This window comes from Suncus etruscus, chromosome 6, assembly GCF_024139225.1.
Source record: "Suncus etruscus isolate mSunEtr1 chromosome 6, mSunEtr1.pri.cur, whole genome shotgun sequence".
In the NCBI taxonomy this organism is placed as follows: Eukaryota; Metazoa; Chordata; class Mammalia; order Eulipotyphla; family Soricidae; genus Suncus; species Suncus etruscus.
Genome location: NC_064853.1, coordinates 29950942 through 29975697, shown reverse-complemented (window position 1 = coordinate 29975697; position 24756 = coordinate 29950942). Strand labels below are relative to the sequence as shown.

At 50.3% G+C, this 24756-nt stretch overlaps 1 protein-coding gene across 1 annotated transcript in view; it reads right to left on the bottom strand.

Annotated features, from left to right (window-relative positions):
- The window catches only part of LOC126011672 (metalloprotease TIKI2-like), a 37644-nt gene that overhangs the window by 11050 nt on the left and 1838 nt on the right, over positions 1-24756 (bottom strand). The window contains exons 3-4 of the mRNA XM_049775486.1: positions 16005-16151; positions 14626-14800 (exon numbers count right to left, since the gene is read on the bottom strand). Coding sequence (XP_049631443.1) covers positions 14626-14800; positions 16005-16151 — 322 coding nt within the window. The remainder of the gene's footprint in view (positions 1-14625; positions 14801-16004; positions 16152-24756) is intronic.

The following is a 24756-nucleotide window of genomic DNA, read 5'->3' as shown; positions in this document are numbered from 1 at the left end:
TTGTCTTGCTTGTCTTGGAGCCCCTCTACTCCTCTTTCTCTTCCCTACCCCACCAGTCTTTCTCCCTATCAACTGCCCAGGAGCTCCTTCCCATGCGCAGACTGGGCTTCTGTGTCCATGTTTCCATACCATGAGTCTTCAGGTATTTGTTTATTAGTCATCTCCCAAGACTGAGGAATAGCCCTGGAAAATTCAGGGAGGTATCATAAGGTTGGGGGGAAGGACAGAGAAAGGGTCCCATGGTCACAGGACCCAGCAGAAAGAGGCATCGTGGGGGCACAGCTCTGAGGTGCCTGTGTGGAGGGGTCCCCACCCACAAATCATGGACCCCCAAACATGAGGCCCTGCAGTAGTAGGCACAATACAGAGGGAATGGTAGAGCCGGGAAGCCAGCACCTAACCACCCCTGCCTTTCCCCTCTCTTCAGAGTGGCACAGGAGGCGGGCAGGTGTTTGCCAAGAGCCCTTGTGGCCCCCTGCCCATGTGGCTTCCTGACCCTATTCCCGGGGCAGCACGCTTCCCTCCTGCTCCCCAGTTGGCCCAGAACTGGGGATCCCTGCTCTGTGACTCTAATTGGCCGTGACGGGCGGTGACAGGTGGGAAGCGGGAAGGTCAGTGTGCTGACAGCCCCGGGGAGGTCTGAGGCTGCGGACAAGCTGCTGGAGAGCAGAGGCTCCTGGGAGTGAGGTGGTGAGGTTGGAGAAGGACCATCGCTGTCTTCACAGCCTGGTCCCCTGGGTTTGGCTCCATGGCTCCCCATCCTCTCTCTTGCCACCTACCACAGTTCCTTGAGCCCATCTCTGTTCTCTGGGAACAGGGGGGCTAGCCGCTCACTCATGACCCATGACAAACAGAGGTCCCCAGATCAGTGCACAGAGCAGGGTGGGGTTCTACATCCCTATCCCTCTATCGCTCAGGATTTATGGGGAGGTTTCGTTGAGTCCTCTCTCTCTCTCTCTCTCTCTCTCTCTCTCTCTCTCTCTCCATCCCTATCCCTCTATCGTTCAGGATTTATGGGGAGGTTTCATTGAGTCCTCTCTCTCTCTCTCTCCTTCTCTCCACATGCTCATCTGATAAACTCAGTTCTGAGCATCTACCCAGCAGGACAGTGGGAAGCAGCAACCTCTCAGTTCTATGGCTCTGAACACTAATTCTTAGTCAAAAGAAACACCCAAGGTTGTAAGGCCCCCAGGAAGCACTGGATCTAACTTTGGGTTGAGGAAGACTTTCTAGAGGAGGCACTGCTTACTGAAAGATGGGAGCAGGATGAGAGAAATGTGGGGACACTAGAAAAGGTGTCCCAGGTGCGGAAGGGCATGCAGTCTAGGAGATAAGCACATGTGGCAGAAGAGACAAATTACGAAGGTAGGAATGGGTCTTGGCAGGTCTGACCTAGTGACTGTGTGCAGAAGGTCATTGGTTCGAATTCCATTATCTGCCAGGAGCGATTTCTGAGCATGGAGCCAGGAGTAACTCCTGTGCACTGCCAGGTGTGATCCAAAAACCAAATACCAAAAACCAACAACAACAACAAATAAAGAAAAGGTGCTTCTTCTCGCCTGCTATACAACCTTTCTGGTGTCTCTTCGAAGGATCTATGTACGTCTTAGATTTATCTTCTCAGGAGCTTGTAGTTGATTCCTTGATACATGTTTCTGGTTTTAGACACCCTGTGTTTAGGTTAGAAGATTTTTTTTATATTTTCCTGTAATGAGCTTATGCAAACAGCCGCTCTTTTATTAATGACTAGTTTTTCCTTTAATAATTGTAGACAATAGTTTGTTTACTACAAACGGGGGAATTGTTGTGTATGTAAACATTTTATGGGATTATTATGTTACTGACCCTACCCTGATCAGTGATTGTGCCCTACCCTAGGGTGTGACCTGGCATTCTGCCCCCACCGTAGGGTGGTACCTGATTCTGCTTCCACCATTGGGTGGTATCTGATCCCACCATTGGGTGGTACCTGATTCTGGGGGATAAAAACAAGGGTCTGTGGAAGGCGAGAGGCTTTTTGGCTGGAACTGAGGCTGAGACTTTGGACTTCAGTCTTGTCCACCGAACAAAGCTAATATTTCCACAAGCCTGACTGTCTGCGAGCTGTTTACCCGCCGTTTCACCTCAGAACCGTCGGCTGGACAGGGTGGCAGACGCGTGCTCCGAGCTGGAGGGGAAAGACCTCATTCTCCATCCCTCCATCAGTCAACCTTTTCAGGGACTGACTTGCAACAACTGTGAGGACAGGAACTCTGCCAAGGGCATGAGTCTCTAGGAAGTGATCCTGAGATCACTGAGATCATTGAGATCCTGAGATCCTGAGAAACCACTTGGTTTCTCTGCCTTAGTCTCAGTTTCCTGTGTACCAAATGGGCATACAACAAATTGTTTGTCTTTGTAGTGGTATTATTATGTTAACTAATGTGAGAAGAACATACTTCTTTGGAAAGACCAGAATCTACTCCAGGGTGACGAGCTAGATGGAGCCTGATAAGAGGAGTGCTAGAAGGGAGAGGCCTGGAAGGAGCAGACTAGGAGAGGGTTGAAGGGAAGAGTACTATAAGACAGTTGGCTGGCAGGGAAGGCAGTTGGAAGGCAGTGGATATGTGTCCTCGAGTGCATGGATGCAAACTCTCTGCTATCAGTCTTAAAACATTTCTGGGGAAGCCAAGGAACTTCCTTTTCTGCCTCCCTGGACAGCTTACGAAGGGGGTTAGTGGGATCTGCCAGAGTTGCTTCAGTGTCCCTGCCTCCAAGCTGCCTGTGAGTTGTAGCAACTACACTGCGATGTGTAATCCACAGTGGCACTTGGAAAATTTGGGGCCCTGGGCTGATGCCATGCCCTGCCCTTTCTCTCTCCGTGGCCCACACATTCAGAGCTGTATCTGAAGATGAAGCTCTAGGTGCTTTGGGATGTTGGAAGCAAGTGGCAAATATAAATCTATTCCCTCTTTCTGAAAGCCATATTCCCTTGTACTTTCCTTTGGAAGGAGAGAACCTTATTTGCTCACCCTAAGGATGATATCCCATGCAACCAGGCTGTAGGCCATGGTACAAGTGCTTCCTCTGGCTTACCAGACCTCACTGCAATGCTGCCTCATTGGAGCCAGTACATCATTCGATATGCTGTGGTTCTGTCTGTCTGATTGACTCTGGAGATGCTCACAGCACCTTTCCTTCCCTGTCCACTGCCTGTTAGTGTGAGAGTTCCTATCTGCAGCCACTTTCCTTCACTTGGCTGGAGAACCACGACCCACCTCCTGGCCTTAGTGTTCATACAGTTAATGACACAGAGCTAGTGCCTTTGCCAAGGCCCCTTGTACAGGTTGGACATTCCCCACGGCCTCTCAAGAGCTCCCTGACCCAATCATTCCTTCTCTCCTTTGATGTACCCAACTGTGCTCTGCTGTCCATGTTAAGGGGCCTCTTCTCCCCACCAGTCATAATAGTCTCCAGATATTTCTGCTCAGCTTGTCCAACTGCCTCTAGTGCTTGAGTATATGCCTGAACCAGTAGAGAGTGCAAGAATGAGCTCCTCCTAGCCCTGAATCCACACTGTTACAAAGTGTGCCTTTATGCCATGTATGGGGAAAGACCCTAAGCTTTCTGAGAGGGCAGGGCCTGTGCCTAATTCATCTCTGCCCTTGGGACCAAGCCCAAGTCAGGGGAGTGTTTGTTGAATGAATGACTAAACACTCTGCTCCATCTCTGTTCCATGATCTCATTGTATCCCCAGGGGACTTGAACTCACCAGTTCCCCCTCCCTTGAGCAGCCCAAGTAGGGCCTCTGGGAGAGGCCCCTTGAGATTCCACCAATCCCAGGAGCTTGGCTTCTGGGGCCTCTCCTGAGTCAGGGCCCAGCATATACCAGGTCCCCAGGGCCTGGCAGACAGGACTGCCTCCAGCCTCCAAGATTAGAGTCCTGAAACTGGCACCACATCCCTGCTAGAACTGTGGGAGGGTCAGGGCACTTTTCTAAAGGGGCCTACAGTATTGGCACTCAATCCATGTGGTTCGCCCAGGCTCCTGGGGTCTCCTGGCCACTGGTCAGCAGCGCCTTCTAGCTCCGCCAGCTCTTCTCCTGCCAGCTCTCTGCAGGAAGGCATGTTCCATCTCATCTGCCAGGGCCATAAGAAGAGAAAAAGAGAGTGAGGGTGAAGGGTGGGGGTGCAAAGAGGAGACTCAAGACAGGCAAGACAATAGGAGGGAGACAAGAGGAGATGCCAACATTAAAAGAGATACAAAGAGATGAGGTCAGAATAGAAAGAGACAGAGAGATAGAGACGGGAAAGTTCAAGGAAGTGGAAAGAAGAAGAACCCAGTACAAACCAGGGCATGTGACCTGTATAAAACAGAACATGGGGGGTTGGAGCAATAGCACAGTGGTAGGGCATTTGCCTTGCATGTGGCCAACACAGGACAGACCCTGGTTTGATTCCCAGCATCCCATATGGTTCCCTGAGCCTACCAGGAGTGATTTCTGAGCACAGAGCCAGGAGTAACCCCCTGAGCAGTGCTGGGTGTGACCCAAAAACCAACACAATAAAATAAAAAAAAAAGAAACAGAACATGGGACCTGGTATAAACCAGAAAATGAAAATGGGGGACTGGAGTGGTGGTGCAAGCGCTAAGATGTCTGCCTTGGACAAGCTAGCCTAGGACGGACTGACTGGCATCCCATATGGTCCCCCAAGCCAGGAACAATTTCTGATCACATAGCCAGGAGTAACCCCTGAGTGTCACCGGGTGTGTGTGTGTGTGTGTGTGTGTGGGGAGAGAGAGAGAGAGAGAGAGAGAGAGAGAGAGAGAGAGAGAGAGAGAGAGGAGAAAGAGAGAGAGAGAGAGGAGAAAGAGAGAGAGAGAGGAGAAAGAGAGAGAGAGAGAGGAGAAAGAGAGAGAGAGAATCAGACACATATAAATCAGGACATGGGGACCTGGTGCAAATCAGAGCATGGTGGTGTGGAAACTAGTCACAGAGGACATAGGGAAAGGCTCCCCCTGGCTGATGGAAGAGCCCAGGTTTGGGAATCCCAGGATTGTGGACTACAATGAAGCTGCAATGAACACAGGTCAGTAGGGGTGCCTGGGAGCCTGGAGCATTGTTTAAAAGATGTGGAGTGCAACCACAACTGCAGCTCCAGAGCCTCAAGGAGCATCCACACTAACAGGGAAGGAGCCTGTATATGGCCACAGTCCCAGAACCAGACTGAGGGGAAACAGTTCCCCCTGCACCCAGAGAACAGGGCATGGGCTGGTGCCTGCCTGAGGGCCCCCGTTGGCAAAGGAGGGTTGAGTAGAGGAAAGAGTCGCCTCCTGGGGATCAAACCAGAAAAGTAGCTCAACAAACAACTGTGTGACTCCAAAGCACGTCCTTCCCCAATCTGTGCCTCTGCTACTCTGCCTGGTGGTCAGGGCTGGCCCCCCTCGACAATCCATCTATGGCCTTGGTGAACCATCTGGTACACGAGGCGTCTCAAATGATCCATTCTACTCTTCCGCAGGACCTACAGTTTTCAGAGGAGGAGCCAACTGCTCAGGACACCTGCCCCAGGTCACACAGCTGGTCAAAGACCAAGCTAAGCCCCACTCACTGTGGGGGGCAGGAAGTGGTCAAAAACACAAGGCCCTTCCCAAGCAGGCCCAGCAGATAGGAGACAAGAATGTGAGAGCTCCCGGCAACAATGCTCCAATTAACCGGGTAATTGCAAGACAGTGTTGGGGGGGTGGGTGGAGGGGAGGACCAGATGTCCCCCGGCCAGCACACGTGTTTTCTTGCCAATGAGGGCGCTGGGTATCCAGCTTCCTCCTCCTGGAAGGGGGCTTCTGGGCCCATATTTTTATTTCGTCTGAAATTAATGCAAAGGAAACTTTCAAATGCTAATCTCGCTGCCACCGGATGGCAGGCGACAGGGGTATTTGTTTTCCTGAGGAAGTGTGACAGGAGGGGCCGCTAGCCAGACCAGATAAATGGGGGCTCTTGGGGCTCCTCCTGGTCCCCCAAGGAGATGTGTGTGTGTGAGAGAGAGAGAAAGAGAGAGAGAGAGACCCTGGCAAAATAAGGTTTCCTTTCCCCTGTCTATGGGTCAGCTTGGGGCACAGCTGAAATGGCCTCTCCCCAGCACCTAGTCTGCTCCAGGAGGAGACCCTGAGGAAGCCCTGGTGTAGATGGATGACAGTGGATCTGTGACTGCAGTGAGGGATGGGCCCTGATGAAGTCCACAGAAAGGGTTAAAAGGGGAGAGAAGGAAAGGGCCCTTGTGGCTGGTTTAGCATAGCATGGCCAGAGGGTCAGCATGGACACCTGTGGGTCATCAGCAGTGGTGTTGGCTGGTCAGAATACAGTGGCAGGGGTTGGCCATGAATGGGGTGGGAAGGAGAAATGAGCGGTCATTTCACTCAGGGTGGGACAAGGCTAAGGGAAAGTTTTGGGTACATCACAGGACACGGCTCTAACAGTAGTGTGAGAGCAGGAGAAATATCAGGGCTCAGGTTTGCACAGATGACTCACACACTTTTGTAGAGTTGTGTGCATCTGCATGGAGCCCTGTTCTGCTCTTCTCACTGCTCTGCAGCCTTTGCCACACCCGCCTCTTGGGAAGCTGCTGGAGCGGGATGTCAGACCCCCGAGTCCTAGGATGTTGCAAACTTGCTCAGACACATGGAGAACAATGCACTCCTCTTCCACAGCACATAGGTGGAGCCCACCACTTCGGTTTATTTGCTCATACAGCCTGCCAATGTTCCTGCTGATGCCCAAAGAATGTGTGTACTCAGGCATCACAGCAGAGTGTGGCTGAGCAAGGTTCACCTGAGGATTGTGGACACGTGTGCCAGGCTCAAGGGTGGACACAGCAAAGGCTCTCTCAGGGGTCAGGAGCTAGTTTGGGCCTTGGACACTGTGTGGCTTCTGCAGTTACTCACTTTGTCACTTTGGAGGGTCTTTGGGAACCTCTTTGGTTATGGTTTCATTCATTCATTCATTCATTCATTTATTTAGGTTTTTGGGCCACACGCAGGGTTTACTCCTGGTTCTGCGCTCATAAATGGCTCCTGGCTCAAGGGACCGTATGAAATGCCAGGGATTCCTGGGTCAGCCGCGTGCAAGGCAAACACCCTACCAATGCGTCATCGCTCTAGCCCCAAGTTTTGTATTTCCACATAAAAGGGTTCCCCACCCCATCTCCCACCACGCCTGCTGCGTGACCAAACTTCATTGTGGGTGTCAAGACCTTGGGTCAGACTGTTGTTCAAGTAACACATGGTGGAGAGACAAGGAGGCCTCCTCCAGATGCCCCATGGACGGCACTGGAGACAGTGAGGCTCTGTTTCCTGAAGACCTGTCAAGCAAGTTCTAGGCCTCAGCACCTTAAGAGAGTCTCCCACCCCTGGTGTCAAGATAGCTGCAGATTCTGACCTCGCACAGACACAGAGGAAGGGATGCAAATAGACACCCCACCACAGACAGCATGTGTATGCTTCTGTGAATCCAGGGCCCACCACTCTTGACTGCTTTAAAAAACTTCCTTTCTGGGATGGCAGCCTAGGGTGCAAGGAAGTAGCCCACCCATTCCTGGGCCTCATTCTAACTTGGATTTGACTCTCCCCATGGTGTGGAGGCCCTGCTCTCCAGAGGGGCCAGGGAACCTGAAATCATATGAATTCACATGCCAAGTGAGTACAGCCAGCCCGAATCCTCGGGTGTCCCAGGAAGGCTCCGGAAACTTTAGCCCATGAGAAGTGTTTTTCCAGCACAGGGAACCTGGTGCAAGCTTGAACCTAGGGTTCTTTCTCCTGTTCCTTCCTTTCCCAAGATGCCTGTGATAGTGCTCAGTATGTCGCTGACACTCCCCGCAGGACCTTGGAGGGTGCACCTGGCCTACGGCTCCTGGGACTCCCTGTCCCAGGCCAGGGGCTGGGTGACTCCAAGGAGCTGCACTAACAGATGGACTGTTTTGCTGCTGGCTGAGCACTCTGAGCTGAAACAGGAACGGTGACTCCGGCCAAGGACTGCAGCCCCAGCAGGCCTGCCAACTGCCAGATGTGCACATGGTGGGGCCGCAGGCCCTTTGAAGCGGTCGGTGTTGGAAATTCTGAAACACGTCCGGCATGGGAGGTTGGTAGGCTTGGGCGTGTGCTCAGGAGAAGAGAGCGTGGCTGTGCTGTGCTGCCCATTCACTGCGCCCCTTGCTTCAAGGGCAAGATACAATCTATATGGTCCCTCACCACCCAGCTCTTCTGAGATCTGGGTGGGAGCTGACAGGTGAGGGGGAGGGCTTTGAATCCTGTGGCCTCAAAATGAAGCATTATGACAGGAAAGAAATGGGTGCAGGTCCTGCCTAGAGAACTATGAGGAAGAGAAGAGGAACTAGACCTGTATCAGGGAAACCACCATAGGTTCTCACTCCTCCTTCTCTGACTTACCCTGAGGTCTTCCCGTAAACATGTACAAAGACCTCAATCTTTACCCCATTCAGGCCCCTCACCTTGAAGTTCTGGAAGGGGAGGCACTGAGGCGGCCATAAATAAGGTGTTGGGAGCAAAGTATCTCCACACAGCTCTTTCCATTCTCCATGCCCATGGCTGAAACCCAGCTCCCCTTGCCCTGCTTCCTTTCCTTTCTCCTTGACTCTCTCCTTAACTGCCTTGCTTTCTGCTCTCACTTAGCACTTATGGCTCTCTTTCTCCAGCCTGAGCATAAGGCTAGGCCAAGCACAGTAACTGCGACTCAGTATTTACTGGTTCAGAAGTCAAAAGGCAGCTCTGGGACTGCTGTACCTCTGGGGCTTCAACCTGGGGACAGCAGATGTGGAAATTTATCCAGGATGTGCTTTGGGCCAATAGGGGTACGGGCAATCTCACAGGCCGGAAGTGCTACCACTGAGCCATATCCATGACACCACAATTCTTGGAGGGGAATAGGAGGGAACTTATTGTCCCACTTCTGGGCAAATAGCAATGCAAATGGGAAGTGAGAAACTCAAGGCTTGTTCATTTGTTCACTCACTCACTCACCCACTCACTCATGGATTAGAGAACTCTTAAGAGCTCAGAGAGTGGACATTCTAGTCCAGGAAAGAGTGGAAGCACTTAGCATGCTCAGGACTATTATGAGGAAACTCCATGGGTCTGGGTGATACTGAAGAAGAGGATCACTTCCTGCTTGTATCTCTATTTGACCATCTGCCAAACAGATAAGTGCCCTCCTGTGCCCCTCCGAGAAGAATTATGGACTGTGAATGTGGGGCCAGTGGTAGTACTTAATGGGGGATAAGAGAGACTGGCAGATGCCTAGGTGTGGGTGCTGGGTGTAGGGCCATTTGGGGAAAAGCTGTGTCAGTTCTACAAAGGTGTCTGCAGGTGCTGAAAGAGTTCACTCAAACTGAGTGCAATGAGCTATGCCACAGTGTTAGGGACCATGATGTTAGGATATTGGGATATCAGAGTCTCAGCACCCCAGGTCAAAGACTTTGGGAAGTCAGACTGATTATGAGACTTCTTGGGGGGTCCTGGAATATAGGTAAAGACTGAATTTCAGTCTGATATGAACAGGTTCTAGTGGGCACTTGGTCTATCCTGGCTGTGTTGCCAGCCCAGTTCTGACAGGTCCTGTATTACTCATTCTCTTCTAGATTCCTCTTTGCAATTCTGGGAAGGCTGAACAAGTGAACACTGGCTGAGAAGCCCAGGTTCCCTGGAACTACCGGCAAATGGCCATTTTCTTCTGGAGCCTGAGGCCCAGTAGACACCATGTAACTGAACAGAATCAAGTTGATTCCAAGTGCTTCGGCCCAGTGTGTCTTGAAAGAACATTGTTAGGCACCAACAAGTCTGAGGTATGGCCCTGCTGTAGTTTATACCCAATGGGGTGCTCACCGATAGGGGATGAACACAGTCTGGGGAAGGACTAAGATGTAGTACCCACATTTACACCTAGTTATTAGGGGTTGTTCTCAGTGATCTCAGAAGCTGGGCCAATGCAAACCGTAGGCCCTTGGGGGAGCCCATGTTGCCTCCATCTCTCACAGTCAGAGCAGATATCCTATGTGTCTTGTTCCTAGTCCGATGAAGATGTCCCTCGTCAGCCTCTGTGGCATACCTACTGCTTTACCACCTTTCACACAGCTGCACTTCAGGGATTCTGGCCCAAGCTACCACAATGGAACCCTAATGTAAGAGCCATCGCCTCCTACTTGTCAATGCTGTAGTCAGAGCCTCCTGCATTCAGGCCTAAAGCTTTCCCCTCTTCAAACCAACAATCTCTACTGTTGATATGATAATGTTAACTTCTAACAATAATTAGACCTGAACATGCCCCTGGACATGCCCTTGGAATGGGACCTGGACACACCCCTTGGACAACAGCCCCATGTAATGGACAATGGCCGAGTAGGTATTTAAGGAAAAAGTTTGACAGTTGATGGGCAGGCATGAGGGGCAGGGTAGAGTTTGGAGCAGAGCCTGCTGGCCTGCTGGAGCCAGAGAGAAAGTATCTGTGAGATGCTGCATGTTCTGCCTCTCTCTACCTTCTTCTATTCTCTCAAAGTCCATACCTACAGGTCTCCCCCAGCCCTCTCTGGTCAGTAAATTACCCTCCAGACACCCCACCACCACCACTCCACCTCCCTTGCAGTGACAGATTTCAGACTGAGAATAAAGTAATACTCTCCCTCCCTGGTCACTACACTCTACCTCCTTTCTCTGCAGCCTTCCTTACCTCAAACTTGATCTATTACTAATTTATTTTTTTCAGTGTGGAGATGAAATCCAGGTGCTCCATACACACCTCCCCAGCCCCCTCAAAGTCTGACAGCTCTGATTGGATGCCATCAGGCCACCTGTCCACTAACAAACCACCTGCTAACTGGTCTCCTGGATTACTGGTGAGGCCAAGCCAAAAATGGCCTTTGACCCATTTCTGGTTCCTTTCTGACTTTTTTGTAACTGGGCCTTACATTTCCCCAGGTCTTCCTGAGTTGCCAGCTTCACCCTCATACTCTTTCCTTCACTGTGGTCTTTTCTTTCCTATTGTTTGAGAAGGTGTGTGTGTGTGTGTGTGTGTGTGTAGCAATACAATTACCTGTGGCTTACTTTGCCAAATAAGGACTTTTGAAGATGACCTTTGCTTTATACACCATCATCTGTTTCATTTTATTTTATTTTTATTTGTGTGCCACACCCAGTGATGCTCAGCAGTTACTTCTGGTGGTGTTCAAGAAACCCTATGGGATGCTAGTTTCAAACCAGGGTTGACTATAGGCAAGGCAAAGGCCCTACCTGCTGTACTATTGATCTGACCCCAAATTATAATCTATTAAAAGATGCTTTACTTCAAAACAGAATGAAGAAAATGATTTCAAAATGTAAGATAAACTCATAAATGGAATACATGTAACAAATACAACCCCTACCCTCATCTTGTACTTCTCTTTTTCTTTCTTTCTCCTTCCTTCCTTCCTTCCTTCCTTCCTTCCTTCCTTCCTTCCTTCCTTCCTTCCTTCCTTCCTTCCTTCCTTCCTTCCTTCCTTCCTTTCTTCCTCCCTCCCTCCCTTCCTCCCTCCCTTCCTTCCTTATTTCTTTATTTCTCTCTCTTCTCTCTTTCTTCCTTCCTTTTTGCTACACCCAGATGCATTCGGGGTTACTCCTGGCTCTGCACTCAGAAATTATTCCTGGTAGGGGCCGGGCGGTGGCGCAAGAGGTAAGGTGCCTGCCTTGCCTGCGCTAGCCTTGGACGGACCGCGGTTCGATCCCCTGGCGTCCCATATGGTCCCCCAAGCCAGGAGCAACTTCTGAGTGCATAGCCAGGAGTAACCCCTGAGTGTTACCGGGTATGGCCCAAAAACCAAAAAAAAAAAAAAAAAAAGAAATTATTCCTGGTAGCTTGAGGGACCATATAGAATGCTGGGATCCAACCTGGGTCACCAGCGTGCAATGCAAATGGTTTCCCTGCTGTGCTATCACTCTGGACTTGTACGTTTTTTTTTTTTTTTATAGTTGTTGTCTTCTATAGACAACCCATGGATGTGTATGAGATCTGGGGGATTTCATACCCTACTTCAGGGTCAGGGTTGGTTGGGTGTTCCCATGGCTGATATGGCTCTTCCAGGCAGTAGCCTGCTCTTTCCAGAATACTGAACAGTTCGTAGTGATTGCTGCAGGACTGTGGGGAGCCCTGGGGATGAAGTTGTAGGATATGGGCCCTGAATCCAGCATGGCAGCAGAGAGGAACAGGGGAAGGACAGGGGAAGGGACGGGGGTGGTGGTGGTGGTGTGGGTACTACCAACAGGCCTGACAGGGTCAGCTGGATTTAAGGGACAAGAAGAAACGGTCAAGGCTGCAACAGCCAACAAGAACATTCATGTCTGATGGCAGGAGTGACAAGACAAGGAAGCATGTGTCCAGGGCACCTGCACCCAATAAATTTTCCCCTTCCATTTTACTTGATGGCATTTGGAAGAGGCACAGGAAGACGAAACTGGCTATTAGTCTTGAAGGATCTGGGGTAAGAAGGTATCTGCCCCAAATGCCGTCACATGGCCCTGCCATGACGACACTTCTTGTCTTACATTACTGTATTTCTCCTGTAACACCCCAGCAACAGCCATAAAAGGGGTCCACACCTTTAAGAAAGACCTTAACCAACTGTCATTGGCTGGTAGTTTGGCTAGGGGTATAAACCCCACCCTGAGTGAGGCTTGGGTGGGAGTTGTGAGGTGGCAGTTTGAGGAGTGGCGGATTGACGAACAGTTTCTATTACTGGCTGCAATTTGTTCTCTGATTTCTATGAGACTGACTGTATTTTCCTTTATTCTTTTGCCTTATTTACCTGTTCCTTGTACCTGACCCTCAATCTGACCATATCTTGGCCCCAAGCCCAGCTCTCTCTCCCTCTTACTCCTTCTCCTGACCTAGGGGTATTTCATACCTGACCTCCCTGTTTGTTAAAGTAGTCTTAAAGAAACATCTTGTCAGAGTCTTGCCTGCTCAGATTTCTGACAGGTTGAGGGCCTCATGGACTCTGGCAGACACTCAGACATCCTCAGGGCCTTTCTGGGTTGGGCTCCCTGGGCCTCATCCTGCTGGGCCTGGCCTGTGCCTATAGCAACTGTGTGATGGGCTGGGGATAGTGAGAATGGAACAGAGGCCATGAGTGCCCATGGACACAGGCCAAACCATCTGGTTCAGGCACATAGTACTGGGGAAGCTCAGTCAGCCTAGACCAGCAATGGCAAACCTATGGCACGCATGCCAGCTGTGGCACGCAAAGGCCTTGCAGCTGGCACTAGGGAAGGTCCACAATTAAGATATGCGGTGCGGTGGGAGGTGAGTGTGTTGGTGTCTGCTTTGGCAACAGAGCTGGACTGGCCATTGGAAGGATGTGCTGGCACTTTGAGGAAATTTTTTGGTTTTGTGTGGCAGTTTGGGCACTTGGGCTCAAAAAGGTTAGCCATCACTGGCCTAGACTGTTTAAGTAACAGAAATAGGTAACAAGCTACATTGCTGGGGGAAAGCTGGAAACAACAATGCCACTTGCCGGTCACCTGGTGACTATGGCTGTCAGCAACAGGGACAGTGAGCTACCCCACTTCCTGGCATGAAAGGTCAGAGGTCCGGGGCCAGAGAGATGGCATGGAGGTAAAGGCGTTTACCTTTCATGCAGAAGGTCATCGGTTCAAATCCTGGCGTCCCATATGGTCCCCCGTGCCTGCCAGGAGCAGTTTCTGAGCACAGAGCCAGGAAAAACCCCTGAGCACAGCCGGGTGTGACCCAAAAACCACAAAAAAAAAAAAAAAAAAAAAAAAAAGAAAGGTCAGAGGTCCCAATACAGGAGCTAAGTTCATTGTGTATGAGGTGATGACACCTATGAAGATGTTATCATGATGACTTCATGGCAGCAGATGCCACTTGTCTCTCCTAATAACGGCAATTAAGCTAAGTACCTTTCTGAACAATTTCCCTTTCCTCCATGGCTTCCATATGACTGTATGAAAGAGTTAATGATAATGCCCTTCATTTAAAGAGAAGAAGGAGCCTTTGAGAAGGTTCTAAGATGGGTCCACACAGTCTATTTTGGGTGAAATCAGTACAGTAGCCCCCCCCCTTTTTTTTTTTTTTTGGTTTTTGGGCCACACCTGGTGACGCTCAGGGTTACTCCTGGCTATGCGCTCAGAAGTCGCTCCTGGCTTGGGGAACCATATGGGATGCCGGGGGATCGAACCGCGGTCCGTCCTAGGCTAGCGCAGGCAAGGCAGGCACCTTACCTCTAGCGCCACCGCCCGGCCCCTGTACAGTAGCTCTTGAGCCCACCCTCTGCATACCGCCAGGAACCGCACAGCCCTCCCTCTGCTGAGTGGGAGCTGGTTCTATCCTAGGCTTTAGCATTGCCTTTGGGGCATGAAGGGCACAAATGCTGTTCTTTCTGGGCAGGGGTCACTCTTCCAGAAACTGACACTGTTGGGAAGACCCCAATGTATTCACTTTCATCTGGCTCTGAACACTCTATGAACTTCCTTGTCCTCTTCTGGCACTCGACTTTCCTTTAAGGTAGAGTCAGTCAGGAGAAGAGCCCTGAAACCTCTCCTGCCCCGAGGCTCTCCACACATTCCCTGCTCACTTGGGCTACCTACCTGCTCCAAAAGCGAAGAAGCAGATCTTGTCCTGGTTCTCCTGCAGCAGTGCCAAGACCCTCCTGCCCATGCGCTCATTCCTCTTGTAGATGAGCTCCTGGCGGAAGTAGCTGTCGATCTCCTGGGCTGTCACCTGCTCGTGTGGTGGAAGGGTGGTGTTGATGAAGTTGGGCAACTGGAAAGGCAAAACAGAGGGACCTTCAGATCCACCTAGAGCAGGGCTGCTGTGTTAATAAGGCCCCATCCACCTCCATCTGGTATTCCATGGCAAATATAGGAAGTTCACTGTTTACAAGAAGCTTGTCTCTACCAAGGAAGAAAAGTCAAGAAGGCATCCCCCATTTAGACATGCAGATGCCAAGATGTGCATGAGGATGGAACAGTCCTGGGGAAAGGCAGTGTGTGTGAAAGTAGGATTTGGGGTCTGCTACAATTGCCCCAGGTAGATTGGGGGAGACTCTGAGCTATCTTGAATGCAAAGACAGAGTGTGCAGACAGGATGGGAAGATGCATGGTCAGCCCATAAGACAGCCATGTCTTGGCATGTGGTACCACATGCCAGTGGTATTGGCATGTGTGAGGGATGGCAGAAGGATGTGAGAGTTGGAAGGCTGGAATGCTGGAATAGGGCCATGGACCTCTGCTGAGATTCTACATTGAGAAAAGAGGGGTTCACTGTGGGATGCTGAGTAGGGAGGTGCATGTCCTGGCAAACTGACTGTTTAAGCACCAATACAGAAAGCCTTGCATGGTGGTAGAGGTGCTGGGAGAGTCCTGCTTACATCTAGGGTGTCAATGAGGGGTTTCCCATGGTGGGGCACTTGGAGGGAGGAAGGTGGTATTTCACAGAGAAAACTGTAAGGATTGTGGCTGAGCAGGGGAGCAGGGAAGCAGGGAAGCAGGAAGAGGAGTGAGCAGAGGAGACCTGGATGGAACCTGGACCAGTAAAGGCCACTGCAGAGCCACTGCCATCTCCTGGAATTGGTCCTGAGGACAAAGGACAAGTATGGAGGAATCCAGATTGAGGGAATCTTTCTGTCAGAACTGGTGTGGAGAAAGAAGCATGGAGTGGGTGCTCCAGCTCAGAGGAAATGCTGTATTCTTTATCCTGATGTATTCCCTCTGAGACTTTCTTATTTTTTTCTAGCAATGCCACAGAAGCCTGAGTCCCAGAACCACACAGGCCCTTGGTCTGCATTTCCCACCTGGGTAATAGGCCTTCAGCTGTGCCTTCCAGGAAAGTCTCTGCCTGACTCTCCACAGGTGAATGAAGGGAGGCCTGTGCCTGGTTCATAACTGTCTCAGACATGCCAGTTGGGTTTCTGGGCCCTGCCTTTCCTGCTGGTGACTGTGGCTATGTGTGGGAGGAGGAGGCTCACCTGGGACGTGTCATGGTTGAAGATGACAGCATTGAGGTCCCCACAGTTATAGTGTTTGATGAGGTCCTCAGTGGTATAAGGTGCCTGCAGACTCCCGGCTCTCACGCTCTCGTGCTGCAACAGCGTCTGGTTCAGTGCAAACAGCACCTGGAGACAAGGAGAAGACTGAGGTCTGTGCTGTAGTGGGGCTCGGGCCCTCCCACCTCAGGACGCAGAGTCACAGAAAAGGTGTGTGTGGTTGGCTTAGCCAACTGTTCCCACATCTGCTCTTCACTCAGGCCTCTGAGCTCCTGCAGCATTCTGCACGCATACCCCAAGCCCTTCATCCCACAGCTCAACAGTCCAATGTCAGAGGCACTGATGCAACAAAAGGATAACCCGTCCTGTCTAAGATGTGAAATTAGAGACCTGTTTCTCTCTTAATGCCTTTTCTCTCCTGCACTTGAGAAATGTTGGCAAGAGGATACTCTATAATTAAGTACACCCCAAACAAGTCAAATGAACAAAGTTAAAGGACCAGCCACTTAGTTGTCGAGGGCCAACCTAAATGCCACTTCTAGAAACTGTCTTCCCAGAACAGAGGCCCAGGAACCGCAGTCTTGAGTCACAGTCCAGTTGGCCTGTGACAGTCCAATTAGCAAATATGCACATGGGTTATAGTTGGGCCAGGCCTGCTGGCTGAGTACTAGGGTGGGAGAGGGCTCCCCAGGAACATCGAATGCATTATAGTCTTGGAGAGGAACTCTCAAAGGAGCCTGGCTTTGTGTCCACAGACCATTTTTGTGGCTGAGCAGGGGAGCAGGGAAACAGGGAAGCAGGGAAGCAGGAAGAAGAGTGAGCAGAGGAGACCTGGATGGATCATTTTTGTGTACAGTCTGGTGCTTCCACTCTTGAAGACTGCAGTGACTGATGGAGTGCAACCCCAAGAGGTCACTTAGGATGCCCCATTTAAACAGGGAGATGAAGGCCCATGAGGAAAGTAAAGTGATTTGCTCAGTTCCACATGGCTGTGTACCCCAGTTAAGAAAAAAGAGGAGAGTGACTATGACTATGGTCTAAGCACAGATGGGGTTGGGGGGTAAGAGAGGACACACTCAGGACAGCTCCTGCACAGAAGGTGGAGCTGGTGGAATGTCCTGCTGACTCTGATTGGTCCTTGGGCCCTGTTCTTCCTGAATGAACACTGTCTTGTTCAACATGCCCCGACTCTCAGGTCTGGGCTGGTTTTGTCAGGCCCTTTGAGAAAGTCCCCCAACATTTCCTCAGGTCACCTCCTCTCTACCCCTCTTGTGGTCTTCTGCACTGGTCATCTTTTAAAAGTACGTATGAAAGGTCACTCCTATTTTTTGTTTTTTGGAGGGGAAGTGGAGGGCACACCTGGCTATGTTCAGGGGCACATCTGGCTCTGTATTCAGGGATCACTTCTCAAACCTGGGTCAGTCATATGCAAAGCAAGCACCTTACTTACTTACAAAGCAAGCTCCCTTCCTCTCCATCTGTTTTTTTTTAGAACTTGGACAGATACCTCCTGCCCTGTTTTTAAAGGCTCAGACCTCCCCACCCACCACTGTCCCCTGACTTTCTCTCCCAGTCCTTTTGCTATTTCTATCTCTCCATGCCTCTCACTCTGTTCCCTGAACACAGCACACACACCCTCACTCCCCACACCAGACTCCACTCTCAGATCCCTACCTGGAAGCTGTTTGCAATTTTTAAAGCTTCTTTGACCCCCTGTTGGCTGGTGAGCCAGGACAGCTAAGTGTGTAGCAATTCAGGCTGCTCCCCGTCATGCGCTAAATAAAGATGAGGCAAGATTCCCCACACCTTATATCTAGGCTTCTCCCACTCTGGTCACCACATCTGAAATCTGATCACCTACTGCAGAATGAGACAGCAAGAGATGCCTTGAGAGCAGGAGGAAGGCCCTGATGCTGGGGACACCACCATGGCAACGGCATGTCCTTCACATGCACAGGTCAAGGATGAAAGTAGTTGTGGCCTGGAGGACACACAGATCTTCTGTGGCCATATTCTGCAATTGCACATTCCTACCCTGGTTGGACGTCACCTGGCCTATAAAGCCATGAATGTCTTCCCTAGCCTGTCTCTGCACACAGGGCCAACCTGAGTCTCAGCCCCCAGGAAGGGTAACTGTTGTAGCACAACATTCATCAGCCTTCGAACACCTAAGGATCAGTGCTGGTTTGTGGTCTGCTTTGACCTGTGCTCTATACTGGTCTCTGGTATGCTCTGGTCTAAGGCTTGCTCTGGCCTGTCGTCTATACTGGTCTGTGGTCTGCTCTGGCCTGTAGTCTGCTCTGGCTTGTGGTATGCCCTGGTCTGTGGTCTGCACTGGTTTGTAGTCTGCTCTGATCTGTGATCTGCTCTGGTTTGTAGTCTGTAATGGCCTGTAGTCTGTTCTAGTCTGCGGTCTACACTGATCAGTGCACTGGGATGTGGTCTGTTTTGTCTCTGGTCTGCACTGGTCAGTGTTCTGCGCTGGTCTTTGGTGTGCTCTGGCTTATAGTCTGCATCAGAGTCTGGTCTGCTTTGATCTGTGGTCTCTCTGCCTGTGGTCTGTGCTGGTCTGTCATCTATGCTGGCTTGTGATCCTCTCTGGTTTGTGGTCTGCTCTGATCTGTGGTCTCAGCTGATCTGTGATCTACTCTGGTTTGTGGTCTGCACTGGCCTGTGATCTACTCTGGTTTGTGGTCTGCTCTGGTTTGTAGCCTGCTCTGATCTGTGGTCTACGTTGATCTGTGGGCTGTACTGGAAATGGTCTGCTCTGGTGTCTGGTGTGCTCTAGCCTGTGGTCTCTACTGGTCTGTGGTCTGCATTAGTGTCTGGTCTGTTCTGATCTGTGCTCTTACTAATCTGTGATCTCTCTGACCTCAGGTCTCTGCTGCCCTAAGATCTGCACTCATCTGTGGTCTGCTGTGGCTCCTGGTCATTGGACCAAGGGTTGCAGAGGCTAGTGAGCTAAGTCTGTTACCTTCGATATGATGCTCAGCATAGTCTTGGCATGTAGTAAGTGCTGGAGAGATGCTTGGTGAAGAAAACATTAAAGAAAACCAACCTGAGAATTTCCAGATCGGAGTGAGCAGGGCCCCTGGAAGTCATTTGGTCCTGTGCTTTCTTGAACCAATTTTAGCCATGGAATGTTTTTTGGTTCTTACTATTTACCAAAGGAATCTTTACTTGAAACTCCAAATGTGGAGTAGATACATTTGGAAAGCTCCCCAAGGTGAAGGAATCAGACTGGAGACTGTCCCCCTCAATGCAGGGGCTCCTGCATGGATCTGTGGGGTCGATAAATGGTCCTGAATCCTGTTGGGAGAACCTTGTGTCCTGTGCTCTTGCCATTAACTAATGGAGGGAGATGAGGGGCTGGACCAAAGTCATAAGGGGTTTATTGGTTAGATCAAGCTCTTCTACTCATCCCTCTCTATACATTGCCCCCTTTCAGGGTATTCAGTATCCCCAGACACTTACCCCTCGAATTGCCATGCCCACTATCCCAGAGGCTCTGAGACAGCCAGCAGCAAGCTGAGACGAACAGCTGTTAGCAACAGAGAGAGAAACAGGTAGGGCCTTCTGTGAAGCAGCCCCATTTCAGCAGAGAAGCATGTGCCAACACCAGGCTGAACCTCAAATCCATGCTTCTTACCTCCCACCCCCGCAGATCCCTGTGTGGTTCTAGACTGTAAATGCTGAGTAACGGGAATTTGTGTTGTAACATGGAGAGCGGCAGGGCAAGGAGCTGCTTGTGAGAGAACAGACACCGCGGAACTGCTCAGGAGGGAGGAAGGGTGTGGGGTCCTGAACCACCATGTTCCTCAATCTTTGTAGTTCAGGATTCAGGCTTCATTGGTACTACTGGAACTTGCTCTGTGTCAGAAAAAGCCTCCTTGTGCTTATTTATTTACTCCCTTATTATGGTGGCATGGAGAAAAACCCATGCCATTCACTCCTTTTTACAAAATTAGATGAAAAAAAAATTAAAATCTTGAGGCCACAGCAGGTAGGGTGTTTTCTTCACACACAGTCCACCCTGTGTGGACTTTGATCCCTGGCATCCCATATGGTCCCACAGCCTACCAGGGTCTTTTTTTTTTAATTTTTTCTTCTCATTTTATTATTTAATTTGGTTTTCCAGAGTATTTTCTGAGTGCAGAGCCAGGAGTAATCCTTGAGCAACACCAGGTGTGGCCCAGAATGCCCACATCGATTTTATTTTTATAAATCATAACAGTGGGGGCTGAAGAGATAGCATGGAGGTAAGGCATTTGCCTTGCATATAGAAGGACAGTAGTTCGAATCCCGGCATCCCATATGGTACCGTGAGCCTGCTAGGAGCAATTTCTGAGTGTAGAGCCAGGAGTAACCCCTGAGTGCATCCGGTTGTGACCCAAAAGCAAAACAAAACAAAAACCAAAAAACCATAACAGTGGGTAAGGCACTTGTCTTGCACATGGCTAATCCAGGTTCTATCCCTGATACCCCATATGGTCTTCAGAACACGGCCAGGAGTGATCTCTGAGTGTAGAAACAGCAATAAATCCTGAGCACTAGGTTTGGCCCCCAAATCCAAACCAATTAACCAATAACAACAAAAAAACAACAACACAGCAACCAATGGTAATTTGCAAAAGGTAGCACAATTGAAGGATGGGAACAAGTCTATGCACCAAAGCAGAGCACCCAGAAGCCTGACTCCTTGGGTCATCACTACCTGCTGGGTAGTCATATAGAGAAACCAAGGCACAAAGTGAGAGGTTGGGCCCCAGTCTCAGGGACTGTAAAGGACAGAGAGCCACAGTATGAAACCACATCTCTCTGCACTGCCCATTGGATGCCACAGGAACAATGTACTTCTTCACCTGCATTCTGGATGCTTCCGTAGGTCCAGGAGATTGCTTCCTTCACTCATTCAAACACTCAAATATGCACACGCTACCTCACAAACACAAACGTTCACAAATAGACTCCTTCACTCACGCACACGCTCCCTCACACAAGCACTCATGTTCATGCTCCTTCACTCACAGAAGCACACACATACTTACATAATCACTCTTATATGTACTGCCTCACTTCCTCACAAACTCATCCATTCAAAGCATATTTTCTGCCTGTTGGTTCTCTTCAAGGACCTGGTGTTGGTGATAGCCTGAGCTTGGTTCTCTCCCACATGGAGCTCATTTAGAGGCAGAAATGCCAACAGGCCATCCCAGTGGAGGGTGGTAAGAGGGGGTGAGCAAGGCAGAGAGGCATGCAGCCTGATTGCTGCTTCCTTCCCATTCATTCTGAATTCCCGAGCCTGGTGCTGCTCACAGGGCCCCCAAGCCTGTGCTCCTGGCCACTCTGGAATAACAAACCGTCCTCGCCTGTAGCCTCGGTGGCTCACTCTGGGATAATGTTTATGATAAGGCTTTGACATGAAAAAATAAACACAGGGGAAGGCGATAGCTGCCTTGCTCCCTGGATGGCTGGGATAGAGCCTCGGACACCAAGAGTCCCAGCGGCCCCTCACTAGCCAGAGCTCACTACTGGCCAGGAGGGGGCCCACGGCATCTGCAGAGAGCTGACCTGGAGTTTAAACACATCTCCAAACACGCGCCCATGGAGCAGGCAGGCGCCAGGAGGGTGGGGACAGGTTTATTGTTCCAGATTAATCTAGTAAACAGTCAGGGTAGGCGGGGTCCGGGAACAAGGGAGCTTTGCATTCACTGGATGGCCCACAGGTCAAGGGAGGAGAAATCCACACCACCCCCTTGTCAAGAATGCTGGGATCTGGGAAAATGTGGCTCAGGCCTGGCACTCAGGTTGGGGTTCTGAGGTGGGCATTGAGTGCCCACACAGAAACACTGGAAAATCACAGCCCAGGACTCACCCTTCTGGGCAGTATCCTGACCAAATGCCATACACTCTTCCTGGTGATGAGGTCTAGCCAGGGACTGAGCAGGCTCACATCATGCTCTACTGAAATCCTCATATGTGTGCAGGGTATGAAGTGCTGAGGGGCCTGGAGGGAAGCAACTTCCCTGCAGGGCTACTGTGGACTTAACTGTGGCTCTCTCAAACCTTCCACTCTGGGTCTCTTGTGCCTCTAAATCTCAGGCCATGAAGGGAGTGTGTGTGCCAGCTAAGGGAGATGCCAGTTCCAGGGATGGGACAAGAAGGCCAGAGATGTGTAAGAGATGGCCCTGGTGGCCAGGGTTGGCCCCTGGTGGGAAACCTAGATCTTTATTTCTGAGAGGTCTGGGCCATGCTTAATTCTGCCTGCAAATTGAAGCTCACGTCATTCCACTAAGAGTAGCTAATCATGGAGTAGAGAGTAAGTCCAAGAGATGGCTTAAGGATGTTCTGGGATTAGGGGACCCCTTATCATTAAATAGTCTCTTTTTCTGAAACTTGGATTCATGGTTTATCTGTTCTTCATTCATTAACAATCTTGGGAGTTATTGATCTATCAGCCCACTTTTTTGAGAGGGAAACTGAGGCTCAGAAAAATGCAGGTCCTCCTCTCTGCTGTTGGAACCATAGGCTTAATGCTTTCACCTGCCCAGTCTTAATGGATCAAGCCCTTCCTATCCCCAGGGATCAGCTTGCAGCTCGAATCTTCCATTGCTCCCCAGGAATCACCTCTGATCCTTGAAAGGGAAAACCCCCTGTGTGGTAAGAAATGAGCCTGATGGAACAGAATGTTACAGAGAGTTGGCTAAGAGCATCTTGTCTCAGTTACAAAGCTTTGAGGAAGGGAAAGTAGTAAGGATGGAAAGAGAAATATAATATCAAAGTTATCGGTTCAGAAAAAAAAAAAGAAAAGAACAGGGCTTCATTGGGACCTCCTGAAATATTCAGTGAAAGAACAGGCACAGGTGGGTGGAGAGAGAAATGCATTAGAGGAAGACAGAGAGGAAGTGCTGAGTGTATTTATTGTGTTTCAACTTTGAGATTTGGGGCTACTCTGTGGAATCCAAAGACTACTCCCAGCTCTGTGCTTAGGGGTCACTCCTAATGAATAAGGGACTGTATGGTGCTGGGATTCAATCCAGGCCTCATGGAAGCTTTGCATATGCCCAGAGGGTTAAGGTGTCTCTTCCTCCCAGGATGCATTTAGAGACTTGGGAGTTAGATCTGGTATTAATCTGGGAGTTAGGGCCCCAGTGGTGAAGGTCTTTCAGCTTCAGCTCATGTGCTCTGCTCTGTGCTCCATCTCGCACACATGGATGTTCCCTCTCCACAGGATCTTCAGGAGGGGATGTCACCATTGAGGACTGAAAGACCAGTGGACCCAAAAGAACCATGGATACCCATTAATGCACATGTCAGGCCATGGGGCTGCTATCATAGACCTTGATGTGGCTGCATGCATAAGTTTGAAGCAGAGTGAGTTTTTTCTATTTTCCTGCTGCCCCAGACCTGCCTGTTGGCACAGCTGTCCAGACTTCAAATAGTAAGTCTCCATTTTCATATGCAGAATCAGTATGAAATTCCCAGTGGGGTTGTCTAACTCCTGGTTTGACCACAGAGTAATTATCAATTGACTGGAAGGGGTTGTTAGAATGGAGGTGGGAAGGGGGAAGAGATCTTGCAGACCCTCCAGCAGTGTGGGAACCTCTGCTTTGCCTTGGTCCTGGCCAGCGAACCTCCAGGAGGTCTGCAATGGGAGATCAGGGGCTGGTTCTGTGAGCACTCAATGCTGAAGAATAAAATATTTTTCTTTAAGTCACAGGATGCCAAAGGCTGCAGAGACAAAGTGTGGAGAGCAGCACAGATCAGGCTCCACTGAGTTCCAATATGAATGATGCTGTGCACAGGCTGTGAAAAGGCCTTGTTGTGCTTCATTTGGGGATATGCGATCAGAAGGTGGAACTGTCTTTTACCTTTCTGGGCTTAAGATTTCACACATGCCAAATGGGGAGACTATCCTTGTTGACAGTTGTGTAAGCATCCATACTCTTCCCCGCCTCCTCCATCCAAGATATACTCACAGGGCATGGGGACCTCCCCTAGCGATTCTCAGCCAGTCAGACCAGACACTTAATGCTAAGTCTAAAGACTAGGTGCCTTTTTTGCTCTGTAGCAGTGCTGGGACCCAGGCCACCCTGGCTATGCTGGGGAGACACCAGAACTAAGCGGAAGCTGCTCAAAGCACCATAGGAAGCAGGATGAACTGTGGACCAGGAGCAGGTACAGGCAATCATGCCCCTTTAACCCTGTACTATCTCTCTAAGGCAGTTCTATGGGGCCACATTAGTTCTGTTTCTCCTCTTAAGAGCTCATAGTCGAATTGGGTTGGGATTGAACCAGGGAGGAGGCCTCAAAAGAGTCATACAACAGAATCACTTGTGAGAGTGGAGCACTGGGGCTGCTTAGGAGCACAGCAGCAATTGGGAAGGACTCAGAAAACCAGGACAAAGCATTTGCTATGAGGCAATTCCACAGCCCTACCCATGGAAACCAGTACAGCCAGAGTGTGGGCAGAGGTGGGATTGGGGCTCTGACTTTATGTGACGGCTCAGGGGAGGCCCCTAAAGGGACATGGGGACAAGAGTCAGGCTTTGAACATGGCAGCAGCTGAGTGCTACTGAGTGGAGCAGGGTCAAAGGGTGTAGGCTGCCTGTGGGAGTTGTTCCTCCCCACAGTGAGGTGAATGAGTCCCCTGGGGTCTAGTGGCTCTGTGGGTACATGGAGAAGTGAAGCAGGTCAGACTCGAATCTTCACTGTCTTGGATGTTCCTAAATCT